General features: G+C 29.0%; 1 protein-coding gene across 3 annotated transcripts; it reads right to left on the bottom strand.

Annotated features, from left to right (window-relative positions):
* Positions 1-1,667: 1,667 nt before the first annotated feature.
* On the bottom strand, positions 1,668-13,676 carry LOC140675669 (1-acyl-sn-glycerol-3-phosphate acyltransferase gamma-like). 3 transcript variants are annotated; one of them, XM_072910279.1, is made up of 9 exons: positions 13,532-13,676; positions 12,992-13,275; positions 11,792-11,853; positions 11,307-11,548; positions 11,050-11,222; positions 10,821-10,982; positions 10,330-10,668; positions 8,275-8,494; positions 1,668-5,462 (listed from the first exon to the last, which is right to left on the bottom strand). In XM_072910279.1, exons 4-9 carry the CDS (start codon positions 11,485-11,487, stop codon positions 5,374-5,376), a joined length of 1,164 nt encoding a protein of 387 aa, XP_072766380.1. In that variant the 5' UTR covers positions 11,488-11,548; positions 11,792-11,853; positions 12,992-13,275; positions 13,532-13,676; the 3' UTR covers positions 1,668-5,373. The 3 variants fall into 3 exon arrangements, with proteins under 3 accessions (XP_072766380.1, XP_072766379.1, XP_072766381.1); XM_072910278.1 differs by lacking the exon at positions 11,792-11,853 and having other exon boundaries at positions 11,307-11,552; XM_072910280.1 differs by lacking the exons at positions 1,668-5,462; positions 11,792-11,853 and adding an exon at positions 7,993-8,189 and having other exon boundaries at positions 11,307-11,552.
* Between the last annotated feature and the right edge of the window lie 1,368 nt (positions 13,677-15,044).

Genomic DNA, 15,044 nt, shown 5'->3' with positions numbered 1-15,044 from the left:
AAAAGGACATATTTCTTTATTTAAAACCTCTGTAGCAACTAATCAAGTTTTATATTATATAACTTTTCCTTTTTCATTTTGCTTCTTCTTAATCATCCGTTTTTACTATCAATAAGTTCACAGCAGTGAACTCTACCCTATACTGGAACGACTAGTTCTTTATTTAAAAATGTAAAGAGCGAGAGGGAAAAAACTGCTATTTTCCTCCTTGTTTAGCAAATTCTGATTGGCTAATGATTTTTCTATGATCTTTTCTACTCTCTAAACGATTTACAGTTCACATATAATTCTTTATTGCATATAATATTGTTACGTTGTTAATTTTGTCTTTCTTTTCTATTTTATAATTTTTTTAATATTATAACTTATTAGCTGGTTGTAGTAGAGGTTATTACTGAACATTTGAATAAACTAATGTTTTTTAATTCGCATGGTACAAGTTTGGAAGAGGGAAATGGCAGTTTTTTCCCTCTCGCTCTTCACATTTTCAAACAAAGGACTAGCCATTCTAGTGGGTAGGATAGAGTTCACTGGTTAACAGTTATCTGATTTTTCATCACAGTCCATGTATCATTTTTTTCAATGCTTCTACTTCATTTTCATTTTTTCCCTCATTTTTGATTTTTTGCTAGACAATACTTCATTGTATGTTTGCGGTTCGTTTCTAGTACTGACATAAAATTTCATTTCATAGTTTTTATACGCTAAAGGCCCCCTCTATTGACTTCTGTCTCTTAATTTATATCCTTGAGGTAGATCTTCAATTTCTTCACATGATGCATAATCATTATTTAAATTATCTTTCAATATTTGTTCGTAATTGTCCTATGCATTTTCTTTTTCTCAGCTTTTTGTACCTTTACTCCCTTTCTTGTTTATATTGTAGCTTCCTTTTCTTCTTTTGAAGTAATATAACATCACTAACTTTTTTCATTTTCTTGCTTCTTTCTTGTAAGAAAATTACATCATTCAAAATATCCACTGTTTTTTGCTTTATGGAAAATAAATTCTATTCTCTTTTACATGTTTTGCTATAACAACAAAGATTCTCTCTTTATTTTTGGTGTCTAATTTCAGTCCTCTTTCTTTTAGTATGTGTGCTGCTACTTTTGATCTAAATACACTCATGTCAAACATCTTAGAAATACATATTTAAAAAACAATACTTGAAAAAGGAGTGTATTTTCTGTATCTGGGCTTTGTTGGATCTTTACTCTTTATGAGACTCACGAAACCCCCAGTTCATTATGTCCATATGAAAACAGTTTCTAATAATTTTTTTTCTTAAATGGTTTGGATAGGACGAAAGAATACTGTAGAATAGCTAATTTGTTCATTGAATTTTATTTTATTGATTTTTTTCTATTGTAGAAACTAAAAACTTTATCAAAAAGAAATTTGTAATATTGAAAGATATGAAGCAATATATTATTACTGCAGGCAACATTGTATATAATACATTACTTTATATCTACATTAATGACAAGTATGTGTTGCAATCATGTAAGTGTCATTAATGCCATGATTTCAATATTGTATTTATGTTGAGAATTATCACTTTTTAAACAACACTCAAAGGAGAAACAAATAATTATAATATTATATATATAGTACTATAGTCTGTTGAAATTTATGCTCTGCAGAGACATATGTAGAAAAAGTTAGAATATAGAAAAAAATATAATTTTATTTAAAAAAATGTCAATGACAATCATATGACAAATTTTATGACTTGATGTGCTTCCATTGTGCCTCGCAGGCTGGGCCTCTGTTCGACTAATGTTTTTGATGTTCTGGACCATCAATTCTTCTATGATTGTCCTCAGACATTACCGTGATTTAAAATCTCGAAAAAAATAACCATAAAAATATTTTTCTTTATTACTATATTTACCTCTTCGAAAGAGGCAACTTTGTACTAAACAATTTTTCTACTTCATGTTTAAAAGAAAAACAAGAATACTTAAATATATTATTTTGTAGATATTTCATTTTATATAATGAAAACACATCACTTATAATGTCGTTATCATTGCATAAGCATAAGCATAAAGACTCGCAGAAAGAACAGTATTATTAAAGTTAATATTAAATCAATTAATAATAAATTGATATACGTATCAAATAATTCAAATCGATTAACAAACAACATTTTTTGAGTCATACAAAATATAAGATATATAATATCTGATAAATACATATCATACAATTCAAAATTGGAAGAAAATATAGTGTGCGTTCAAAACTCAATTATTGCTGATGGCGCATCAGAAGACTGAACTTTTTATTTAACAATAATCACCGCTATATTTGAAAAAATGCTAATGCAGAAAAAGGTATAAAACAATTATATAACATTATATAACAATACCGAGCGCATACGTTCGCACGCACGCGCGAACACATATACACACAACATTACTTCCTTTCATAATTTTTTCCTTCACTTTGTAACATTGACTTGTGACTAAATCCCTATATCTCGAGCAACTACATATTTTTATTTGAATAAGCCTTAATTTCTTGAATATATGTAATTTATATACACAAAATAATAAATAATCATTCATAAAAAAGTCTAATAAAATCTTATTTTATCTTTATAAAAGTCAAGATTTTAATGGATTTTTGAGACCTTTTTCTCGTTAAAGTACTATTAAACGGTAAAACAAAAATAACTTTCATAAAAAAATCTCAATTTAAACTTATTTCATCGTAGAAAAAGGCAAAATTTTATTTTTTATTATTTAGAATGATTTATGTAAGTGATTTAATACTGTCATAGGTACGTCATAACAAATAAGAGTACTCTGTCATTCCTAAAATAATATATGGCTTGGAATTAAAAACCAAAAAGTTGCTTGCTCATGTGCGTGCGCGCGCGCATGCACATACACACATAAAAAATATCCTCACTTCTTCTTATCTTTTGAACTTTTAAAGGAGATGGATCATAACATATATATATATATATATATATATATATATATATATATATATATATATATAAAATTAAGATTTTGGCAATGACTCAAACTGAACTCTATTGTAAAATATAGTTATTTACAAAAACTATCTGTATTAAGGCTCCCGAGCACTCGCCGTGAAACTTCGATGTCGACGGTGGCGACATATAGTTCTGTCTCTTTCTCTCTTTTGGGAAATATGTCAGAAGCGAGAAATGACAGCCCAATTTATGTTGCGACCTACGTCGTAATTATTTGCTTTTTGCTAGTGTTGTGATGTGCAACGTATTTATGAAACTTGTGAAAATGTACGGCTGCTAAGCTGTGTAAAGAATAAACTGTGTAAAGTAATATTTTCCTCTCCTTTCGACAGCTGTTAAATCGCGTGTTTTTCCACATTTCAAGGGTTCATTTCGGACTCAATTTAGTTATTTATCAATTGTCAGGAGAAAGGATTACCAGCCGTACATTTTTACAGGTGTACTGAAGAGATTGGTAATATTATTTCGTTGAAATATGTTTTTATTTACATATCAGTCGCAACATAAATCAGGGTATCATTTCTTGCTATTTCTCGCTTATGAAGTGACGATTTCAATATGGCCGCGATGACTACTCGGGAGCCTTAAAGAACGAAGAGGTATGCATAATTTGTTTACAATAATGTGTAAATTTTGATATAATAAAAGTTGTAGAAGGTACTATTTGAAGTGAACATAATGATATATGATTTCAATGTAATTATTTTACATATTATATAAGTTTTATCGCCTTGAAAATTAAATTATTACATCGAATCATCGTTGTATTCCCTTCAAACAAGCTAATTATTATAACAAAAAATATGCATATTTATTCATTTCCCAATATAGATAGTTTTATAAATATCTATTATATTCACACTGGCGTTTTGTTCGAGATGGTTAATTTAATATGCAAAAACAAAAAAAGATAAATGCGTAAATGATACATGATATATGAGCGCAACTTCTGGATCTCTCGAACTTAAGGACATGTATTGTTATTTCGAGGAAAGAAATAGTAGCCGTGCAAGTGTTATTGTCTTTCATTTACTGGTTAGTCTGTTAAGTGAACGGTCAGTGTAAAAAATTGAAAACCGTTTTAAGTTTGAGATGCACAAAGTTATCAGATTTTTACAAACAGAAGATGTGAATTGGAGTGAAAGTCATCGATAAGTAAATGAATATTTATGAGCACAATTTCCAAGAACACACCACAATATGGCAATAAATTGGTTAAATATTAACAATGTTTTGGCGAATATTTTCCAATACAAAGCTAATATTAATTATTAACAAAATGTAATTACATCTACTATCTATATCTGTATTCAAATTTTGAGAAAATATAAAGCCTGCAAAATGTAACAAATAAAATGATAACAAATATTACTATCAGTTTAAATTCTCACTATACAGAGAATTCAGATATATTAAACCGATTTTTGAAAAATCGGACAGCTAAATGTGCGAATGAATGAAAAAGTCTGTTTATTGTCTATTTAAAATATAAAATAACAGTCTAATTAATATTAACTATAATATTTAACTATAAAATTCAGTTGTATTTATATTATATTAATATGTATTATTACATATTAATATTATGATTAGTAAAAAAATTTTGATTAAAGATGTGTATTTCTTCAATTTTAAAATTTGTTTAAAAAGGGGGAGCATTTTACAATATTGAGCCAATATGAGAGTTTATATGTAAAAATATGTTCCAATGTAAAAAAATTTAGTATATATTGAGTATATATTGTTAGCCAATATTGCTGCAATAAGGTTTTTTATTACTAGGGATGCTTTAAGGTAAAAAAATGTGCGTGTAGTAACAAATTAAAAAATGTGCTATACATGTTATGGTTGATCTCCCTTATAATTAGTTTAAAAAATAAAAGAGAATCCAATAGAATATCTTGTATATATACAGGGTGATACTAACTCGCGTGGATTGGCCGATTTTTAAAAATTAATTTCGTTAATAATTGCGAAAATCGATAAAGGAGTGTTTTTCAAAACTTTTCTACTCGATTTATTAACTCGTTCTATTTGCACACGAGAGTTGTGCGTTATTATCATATATAAGCATATGATATGCACACCTGTATAGTATGCACGCCTGTATACATTGGTTGTGCGTACACATACATGTGTGTATGTACTTAATGTATATGTAAATCTGTGTGTATATGTGTTACATATTAAATCCATACAAAAAGTTTGCCGCTGAATAAATCACATGGAAGTATAAATCAAATGTATACATATCTGACTTCTTTTATAATTTCTTTCTCTTCCCTTTAAACAACCTGGAAATCTTCCTGATTCCTGCTTTGACACTTCTTTTCAGGAGTTGTCCTTTATTAGCAATTGCTCCAAAATTATTTATCCTTTTTTGCATCTGCCGCGCCATATGACGAACCCTTACTTATTTCTGACATTCCGAGCGTTTTGTACATTAGCAGATAAACTGTAATTCAATTTGTTTTCGTTAACAAATTATCAAAATATTTAAAAACATGGCACATAAAAAATAAAGAAACAAGACAAACTGTAAAGTTTCCTAAGCAAATAAATCAAATAATTGCAGTTATTATTAAAAATTTAAATTTAATTGATATTTGTTACATGGAAAAAATTTATAAGTTAAATTCAATTTTTTTAATATGATTACTTCTTTCAGATTAATATCATAAACAATAAATGTAACAAAAGACAATAATACATGAGTAAATATAATAATAATAATAAAGTAAATCAAAATTTCTACGAAGAATCATTGTTGAAGAATGTATGTTCATTTTGCTACAATCAAAAAGAAAGTATCAATATTTCTATTTTTCAATTCATTTTTAAACGGAGGAGAGACAATTAAAAAAGGTTTAGGGAATTACTGAGAAAAGCGTGAAAACAAGAAGAAATATTAGGCGAATGGAGGGAAAGTATAATTGTCCCTGTGTATAAAAGAGGAGAGATGGAGAAAGTAGAAAATTACAGAGGTATATCTTTTCTCTGCACAGCATACAAAATTTATGCAGAAATTTTTAAGAAAAGGTTAGAAAAGGAAGTGGAAGAAAAAGGTTTATTACCGGAGAGTCAAGTTGGTTTAGGAAAGGCAGATCCACAATGGACAATATATATATTTTGAACCATATCGTGTAAAGGGAAAAAGAAAAAAATAAAGATGAAGAAAAGTTTTTGTGGATTTGAAAGCAGCTTTTGATAATGTCGATAGGAAGACGCTATGGGATATATTGGAGCAGAAAGAAGTTAACAGAAATCTAATCAGGAGAATAAAGAATATATATGAAGAGACAAGAGCTTCTGTAAGAACGAAGGAGAGGGTTTCAAGAAGTTTCTTGATAAAGAAAGGGCTTAGATAGGGATGTGTTCTGAATCCGACTCTGTTCAACTTGTATATCGCGGATCTAAATAGATTATGCGCTAGGAAGTAGAGGAATAGGAGGTATAGCAGTTAATAATGAGAGTCTAATGGGTAGGTATAGCAGTTAATAATGAGAGTTAATAATGGTCGTTAGCATATGCAGATGACATTGTTCTGTTGGTGAAAAACAGAGAGGCATTTAGTGGATATGATGGGTACTTTGAAAAGATTTCTGAAGGAAAGAAAAATGAAATTATGGACAGAAAAGTCAAAGGTATTAATATTTAATAGTTCCGGGAAAATTAATAAAGAAAAATGAAATTGAGATACAGGTAAGATTGAAAAGGTAAAAAGTTTTAAATATTTAGAATTTACGTTTAATAGGAAAGGGAATTACACAGAACATGTCAAAGAATTGAGTAGGAAAGGGAAATTAGCTGCAGGAAAGGTTTGGAGTTTAGGGGAAAGAATATGTAAAAATTATTTTAAAAGATGGATGTTACATAGATATTTGGTACAAAGGTGTGATAACGTATAGGGTAGAAATATGGGGATGGAAAGAGAAAAAAGAATTAGAAAAGGTGATGATGGACTATATTAAATGGGTTTTTAGGATTGATTTTTGTACGCCGAGATATATTATATATAGAGAATTAGGTTTAGAGAAACTCGCTATAAGATGGGGAACTAGAGCATGGAGATATAAGGAAAGAATTAGGACAAAAGAGGAGGAAAAATTAGTGAAGAAATGTTGGAAAGAGAAAGAAGGTATGATTAAAAAAGTTATATAGTAGAGAAAAAGAATATTTCTTTAATAACTTAGGTTGGGGATTAGAAGCCATAGAAGGTATGAAGAATAATAAGATTAAAATAGAGAAATTAATAAAAGAAAGAGAAAGGGATATACATAGGCAAATAGAAGGTGCTAAAATTAGGGAGGCAAGATACAATAGTAGATATAAAGAGTTGGACAGAAATATAGAAGGGCCTAATTATTTGAGAAGTGAAATTATTGATAGGGAAGAATATGCAGATAATATAAGGTCTAGTAAGATTTAGGTGTGGGAATATGGAAGAATTTAATAAATATTGGAAAGAGGATAAAAGTAAAGTATGTAGATGGTGTAGAATAGGAAAAGATAACTTGGAACATGTTGTGAAGAAATGTGTAGAGTTAAAAGGATGGTGTGAGGAGTTAGGCTGTAGCAACGAAGAATAAAGAACATTTTGAATGATGAATTAGATGTATCAAAAAGAATATTAAATAGATTTTAGAAAGAGAGGGAGAGGGAGAGGAAGGAAAGAGAATGTAGCGAGAATAATATTAAATTGAGCGAAAATGGTTGTGAAAAGACAGATGTATAGAGGAGTTGAAGTGAATTATATTGAATGGAATTAAATAGGTGTGATACTAGCGGCTTTGAGTAAAGTAATGTAAAGTTAGTTAGTTATTTATTGTTGTATTTATTAATTTCATTGTAATGTAATAATAATAATAATGATATTAATTTTAATTTTAAGTTTAATTTTGGTTGTAAGTTAGGTTGATTTGATTTAATGGATTAATTAATTAATTAATTGATTGATTGATATAATTTGATTAGCTAATGGATTAATTGATATAATTTGTTTGGATTAAGTTAGTGCAGAATTAATATAATGTAGCCTCCCTAGGATAAACTTATTTGTTCATGTTATAAACTACTTTTTATAACAGGAAGGTGGATTAAGTTAGACAAAGATGTTAAGGTATGGATGGAAGTGCGTGTGTAGATTCCCTCATTGTAAACCAAGCCCCTTCTTGGCAATTTGCTGAATAAAAAATTTGATATAATATAATAATAATAAGATAATAAAAAGATAATAATACAAAAGTCAGTATGAGGATATTACTTACATAAAAAGATAATTGCAATTCCAATGGAAAAGTACAGAATCGACCCGGATAGGAGAAGCCTTAGAAGGTAATACAGCATTGGTACAAGGACAACTATCACCCAGCATATAGTGTTAATGAGGGAATAATATCTTCTTTTCAGTTTAAACGAATCTGTCCTAGGCACACCGCTCGTGGCAAAAAAATCGCCAGTCTTGTAAAAACTCTCCGTCATACGATCCTATCAAATAGAGTTTATCTAACATTATTGTATTATATTAAATATTAAATAAATTAATGTAAACTCATTTAATAAAAATCGATCTTTGTGCACTCAATATCATGAGAATTTAATGAAATCTCTTTATTTGTAATGTGTTTTTCCTGTATATAAAAATAACTTCAAACTGATATACTCAATTTAAATGGGTCATTGGCAATGATAATAAGCAGGTATCTTTTTGTCAAACATAATTATTCAAAACTTTCTCTATTCCATTAAACTCTATTCATCTATTCAAGAAACATCAACATATATATATATATATATATATATATATATATATATATCAATAGAGATGTATATATATTTTTATTGATAAAGTATATCAACATAGATATATATTCAATAAATATAAACAATCCAATGTGAGACTGATGCAACAAATTTTTTTAAAAATATATACAGGCTATCTAGTAATTCGTAAAAAACTGTTTGTGTCCAGATAGAGCAGATTAAACTGAACAAAAAAAGTTTTATATCATTATGCGATAAATCTAATTATTATTAATTAGAATTTCTTTGATATCTCCTATCAGGTCTATATCATCTGAACACATTGTATATATTGTATATATACAGTGTTTCATTTTAATTGCCTCAGGCAAATATCTCGAAAAATATGGAAAATACGAAAAAATATTTCAAACAAAAGTTGTATGATTTCGAGGGAGACATAAAACGGTACCACTGATTTGACCTTGAATAATTATTTGAAGATCACATAAAGGTCACCTTTAATTTCTTAAATGGAACTCTCCATTTTTCATTGCATTTTCTTATAGCTTACCTCGAGAGCTTTCCAAAACACTATAATAAAATGTTTTTTCATTAAATACTTTTTGAGTTATAAGGCTTCACAGTTGTAATATTTTGACATAAAATACAAAATATCTCCTAAAATATTCATTTTTCGATTATCTTACCCTAATATTTTTATGCACAGAATAATGAGACAAATCAATTGGCGTAATTAAAACACATAATTATGTTAAAGTAAAAATGTGTAACTGCTAGTTGCAAATTCAGATTTTTTCTTAAAGATAACTATGTGTTTTAATTACGCCAATTGATTTGTCTCATTATTCTGTGCATAAAAGTATTAGGGTAAGATAATCAAAAAATGAATATTTTACGAGATATCTTGCATTTTATGTCAAAATATTGCAACTTTGAAACCTTATAAATCGGAAAGTACTTAATGAAACGTAACTTTATTATAGTGTTTCGGAAAGCTCTCGAGATAAGCTACAAGAATATGTAATAAAAAATAGATTTCATTTAAGAAATAAAAGATGACCATTATGTGATCTTCAAACAATTATTCAAGGTCAAATCAGTGGTATCCTCTTATGTTCCCCTCGAAGCCATACAGCTTTTGTCTGAAATATTTTTCCATATTTTCCATATTTTGCGAGATATTTGCCTGGGGCAATTAAAATGAAACACTGTATATATTATATATGTATATATATTTTTTTAAAAATTTGTTGCATCAGTCTCACGCGGGATTGTTTATATTTATTGAATATATATCTATGTTGATATACTTTATCAATAAAAAAAAAAATATATATATATATATATATATATATATAATAATATATATATATAATAATATACACTTTTTCTGCTCAGTTTAATCTGCTCTATTTGTACACGAAAAGTTTTTTACGAATACTCTGTATATATATTTAAAAAAATTTTATCAATTTCATGCAGGATTATATACCTTTATTGAAATAATATAAATTTTTGTACTCAGTATAATAAAAAATGTACATGTAGCATATTACCTTTTGCTGATAAAGTTTGTGCAGCCATTCGGCAGCAGCCTCTTCTTCCTCTGGGACTTCTTCAATGGGGATTCTTTTGGCATACATATGTCCCTCTATTGGTTTTCCTAAAAGAAGGTTCTTCATGGTTGGTTTTATTGAATCAGATGGTTTGAAAGCTATTTGAATATCATAAATGGCCGCTGCTTTGCCTCTCATGTGCGGAATGCTGGCAGTAAAGCCTTTTGTGCGTGGTGTTAAGTGATATTTTAATACTGGTAGACCTCTTTCAATAGCGAATTTTTGGCTGGCTTCCAATTTTTTTGATGTGAAGCGCGTACCCTCGGGATAGAGCAGAAGCTATAATCAATCCGTAGTTACTTTTACTTGTTTATTTATTTTTGGATGTAGCAATAAATTATTTATAATTTATATTGTTTATTTTTTAAACAAATATTTAAAGGACTCATCGAATACATTTGCACTTAGATAAAAGAAACAGAGAGACATACCCATATCGTGTCAGGATAATCGATCAACTCTTTTATTTGATTCTTAATCTTCTCCCTGTCTCTGTCCCAACTTCTGTCCAGGAAAATGCTCTCAGCAAATTTCCATGCCCATCCTAGCGTTGGAATATATTGTATCGATTTTTTAGCATATGCTTTGCAATTCTGAAGAATAAAAATTAAGAGATATTTTTTTTTAATAAATATATATAAATATTGTTTATATACTTACGCCTAACAATCTCACGCGGTCGCACAGTAACCAACCTATCAACCAATCGGCCTCGTAAGTATGATTCATTAAAAGGTAACCATGCTCATTGCCGAAATATTTGTCAAAATCCTTTTTATCTATATACAATATCAGATCCGATCCTGCCCACCATTCTGCCATAAATACTAATTCTAGTAAAAATAAAAATCAAAATGTTAATATCTTGGAAATAAAAATGAAAGATTAAAATAATTCAAGAGATAAAATAAACTTACGACAATAGAAGGAATAACAGAGATAATAATTAATCTTGCGGTACAGATACTTGGAAAAGGGTCTTAGTCCAAAATATAAAATGCATTGGAAGAAATTTATTATCAAGCCAGATGTAAAAAATGTAATAGCAAACATAAGGTGTACCACTGATGATTGCTTCATGGAGGAGAGCACTCCCATGGTGATAAGCAAATAATATTAAACTGTACACTTTATAGAAAACATAAATGTTCACTTTTTTCTACCTGCAACAAAAGCACATCAACCAATCTTTTAATTAATAAGATAAAATTACATTCACGCACACATACTTACAAAAAATCTTAATTTTTTCAATTTTTGTAAAAATTTAATTGTAGCAATTATCATTACACTCAAAACTATTATGGTGAAAGTTTTAAATAATTTCAAAACGATATCTTATGATAACAGATAACTATATGAGCAACTATTTACACAACTATTTACACAAGTAAATAAGAACTTGCCTGAGGATGAAAAAAATTATTGTAGTGTCGTTATGTACAATTTTCTGATGCCTGGATGCTGTTATACAAATTAGCGAATAAATTGTTCTAGTATTAATTGGTTCATCATTTAAATTCATTTGATAGAGGAAATAAATTAAAGTTTATATATATTATATAACATAATCATAAAAATATAGTACACAACAAAATTAAATTTTCTTGAGAAGATATAAAATGTAGAGACACAAGTTTTATAAGTAATAAAAACATTTGCTTATTTCTTAGATACAGACAAGCAGAATGCATTTTCTACTTTTTAATACACTCAAGAGTAAAAGAAACATTAAGTTATCATTCATGTCAATAATTTGGTTATAAATAAATAAATAATTTTTAATCAATTTTAAAATTTTAATCAAATTTTAAATTAAATATATATACTTTTATTTATTTAATTACTGAATAGTCAAAGACGAAAATGTAAATTACAAAACTGATTTATTAATAAAGTAACACTAAATAAAAAGAGTTTTTGCTTTATTATACCTAACTTTTATTTAGTCCGATTTCCTGTAAGTGATATTACTCATCAGTGCTTTCAATTTAGTTTTAAATTCATTAAAAATAATAATAGTAATAATAAATAAATAATAATAATAAATTTATTTATTTAATTTTAAGTGCTATTAATTATATAAGATTTTTTAAAATTTGCTTCTTTTTTCTTAAAGTTGAATAAATTGGAAGAATCAAGAATTAAACTTGTGTTGCAAGCTTTTGAAAAATTTAGAAATTGAATTACTACAATTATATACATGTACCAGAAACATAGAAAAAATATTATGTAACAGGTGTGTCAAATTAAGTAAAAACTTAAGTATTAATTCCTGAAAATATCAGCAACCATTATTACAATAACATTACATCATTTACAAGTCTCCTCCAATCTAGATATCATAATCATAACAATATCTGAAACTGACAAAAATCTATATAATACTATCAGGAATAAAATTGATAGTTAAAAAAACTAATAGCATGAAAGATTGCAGAAATTTGGAGATGTCTAATATTTGGGGCCATCATAAGTGATAAAAAATTAAATATATAATGAATTATAATAAACAAATATTTGTTTTTCTATGCTTTATTTTATCCCAATTTACTTAAATATATAGTCATAAATATTCATGACAATGTTGATTATAGCTCACCTAATTTAGCGTTCCCGGTGAAGAAAAACGTGTGAAGAAAAAATCGTGTGCGGGCCACGGAGAGGTTGAATGTAGAAAGGATCAAAGTGCGAAATTCCGAAGTTCACTAACAATGCGTCAACAATAATGTGCTTCAATGTGTGCGCCTTGGTGTGCGCGTAGGTGTTTTGTTGCCGTTTTATGCTTCACAAAACAGTGGAATTACGCTTCCATGCCGTGCGCGTGAACCCAAATGACAGATAACAATGTGATAAAACGAATGGCTGGCTGTTCACGCGCGTGATCTGGGTTAGAATATTACAAAATGGAAATATATATATATATATCAATAATTTTGCAGGAAAGTTAAGGGGAAATTAATTAACGCTTATGATCTATGTCTATTCTTTGTCATATCTTGAGTCAGTATAGCCACTTATATGCGCGAGACGTATTGCGATTTGGATCTTGGATAGAAATATATATATGTATATATTATATACGTATGTATGTAAGTACCGATATGTATGTGAGTACCGACATACATATCTATTTACTTACCCTACTACTACTCCCTTACCGAACCCTAATTGTAAAACATACTGAAACGATCTCTTTGGTCAGCTATGTGATTCTAACAGCACCTTTAAGGTACCTTTTCATATCGATGCTCATTTTCAACATCACGTGACCAAAAAATAAAAATACCAATTCATCATTTTTGTTCATGTGACATCTCTTGACACTAAGGCCGAGTCTACAATAGATGTAGTAAGCCTTAAACCGTAAGAAATTAACCAATTACAATTGACTTTAGAGAAAAATAATGAATATGATTGGTTCATTTCTTACGACTTAATGCTTACTACAGCTATTGTAGACCCGGCCTAAAGAGACGTTTACAATAGGTATTGTAAGTCGTAAACCGCAAGAAATTAACCAATCACAGTTGACCTTAGAGAAGAATATCGAATATCATTGGTTAATTTCTTACGCCTTATGACTTACACTTATAGGTCATCTACAATGGCCGTAAAACGTAAGGTCGCAAGCAAATTGACCAATGACAGTCAAGCATTTTCGAAAATTCGGGAGTAACGAAATGGGCAAATCCCATTTCATACTCCTTACTTCTTACTTCTTACTCTGTACCGCTTACTGCCATTATAGACCGGCCTTAAAGCCTCGTCTACAATAGCCGTAGAACGTAAGGTCGCATGCAAATTGAGCGAATTGAGAGTAAGAAGTAAAAAGTAAGGAGTATGAAATGGGATTTGCCCATTTCATTACTCCCGGCTTTTAATTCGTCAGTTGTTACTTCTTACTCCTTACTCTGTATCGCTTACTGCCATTGTAGACTGGCCTTTAGGCTGACGTCCCATAGAGCGGAAATCTGTAGCAGAACGGAACGCGCGGAACCAGCGCGACCAATCACAACCATTCCATTCTTTTCATGCTGTTCCGTGATTGGTCGCGCTGGTTCCGCGCGTTCTGTTCCGCTACAAATTTCCACGCTATGGGACGTCGGCCTTACGACTGACGACTCTATTGCAGACAAGGCCTAAGGTCGGTTCTACAATAGCTGTCGTAAAGCCCTTTGCACAATGCCAGGCAATAAGAAATAAGAACAAGGAATAACGTAGGAAAGAAAGAGAGAGAAGTACATAGCGGAAAGCTATAAAGGCTGTGGTACATAAAAAAATTTAAGCAGTAAGATGTAAAGACCTATAATCAAAGATGCGCTAATGGCGAACACAATTTTGATTGGTCATTTGAATCATGTGTTTTATTCGCCATTACGTGCCCATGCTGGACAAGTATATTAGATATTAGGTTAAGGAAATGTGTTGTCAGAAATTATAAGATAAGATCGTATTTTATGTAATATTAGATGTAATGTATAATATTAGAAGTTTATAATATAGTTATTTTATATTTTTGTCTTAAATTTTTTTAAAAGAATATAAAAATTTATAAATACATAGAACTATATATGTATACATTTACTTTTTCAAATAAACTCTTGATTGGGTATATAATTACTCTCTTATGTAATTTGTTATACAAGGTGTCC

This window comes from Anoplolepis gracilipes, unplaced genomic scaffold (assembly GCF_047496725.1).
Source record: "Anoplolepis gracilipes unplaced genomic scaffold, ASM4749672v1 Contig20, whole genome shotgun sequence".
Classification (NCBI taxonomy): domain Eukaryota; kingdom Metazoa; phylum Arthropoda; class Insecta; order Hymenoptera; family Formicidae; genus Anoplolepis; species Anoplolepis gracilipes.
Note: the sequence above shows the minus strand (reverse complement) of the source record. Positions and strands in the feature narration are given on the sequence as shown.

What these genes read in the sequence shown, in the direction of transcription:
- LOC140675669 (XM_072910279.1), bottom strand. Translation starts at nt 11,487, where the DNA reads ATGGGAGTGCTCTCCTCCATGAAGCAATCATCAGTGGTACACCTTATG. An exon ending in ACCGCGTGAGATTGTTAGGC is followed by an intron (nt 10,983 to 11,049) that starts GTAAGTATATAA and finishes TTTATTCTTCAG; the next exon opens with AATTGCAAAGCATATGCTAA. An exon ending in ATTATCCTGACACGATATGG is followed by an intron (nt 10,669 to 10,820) that starts GTATGTCTCTCT and finishes GATTGATTATAG; the next exon opens with CTTCTGCTCTATCCCGAGGG.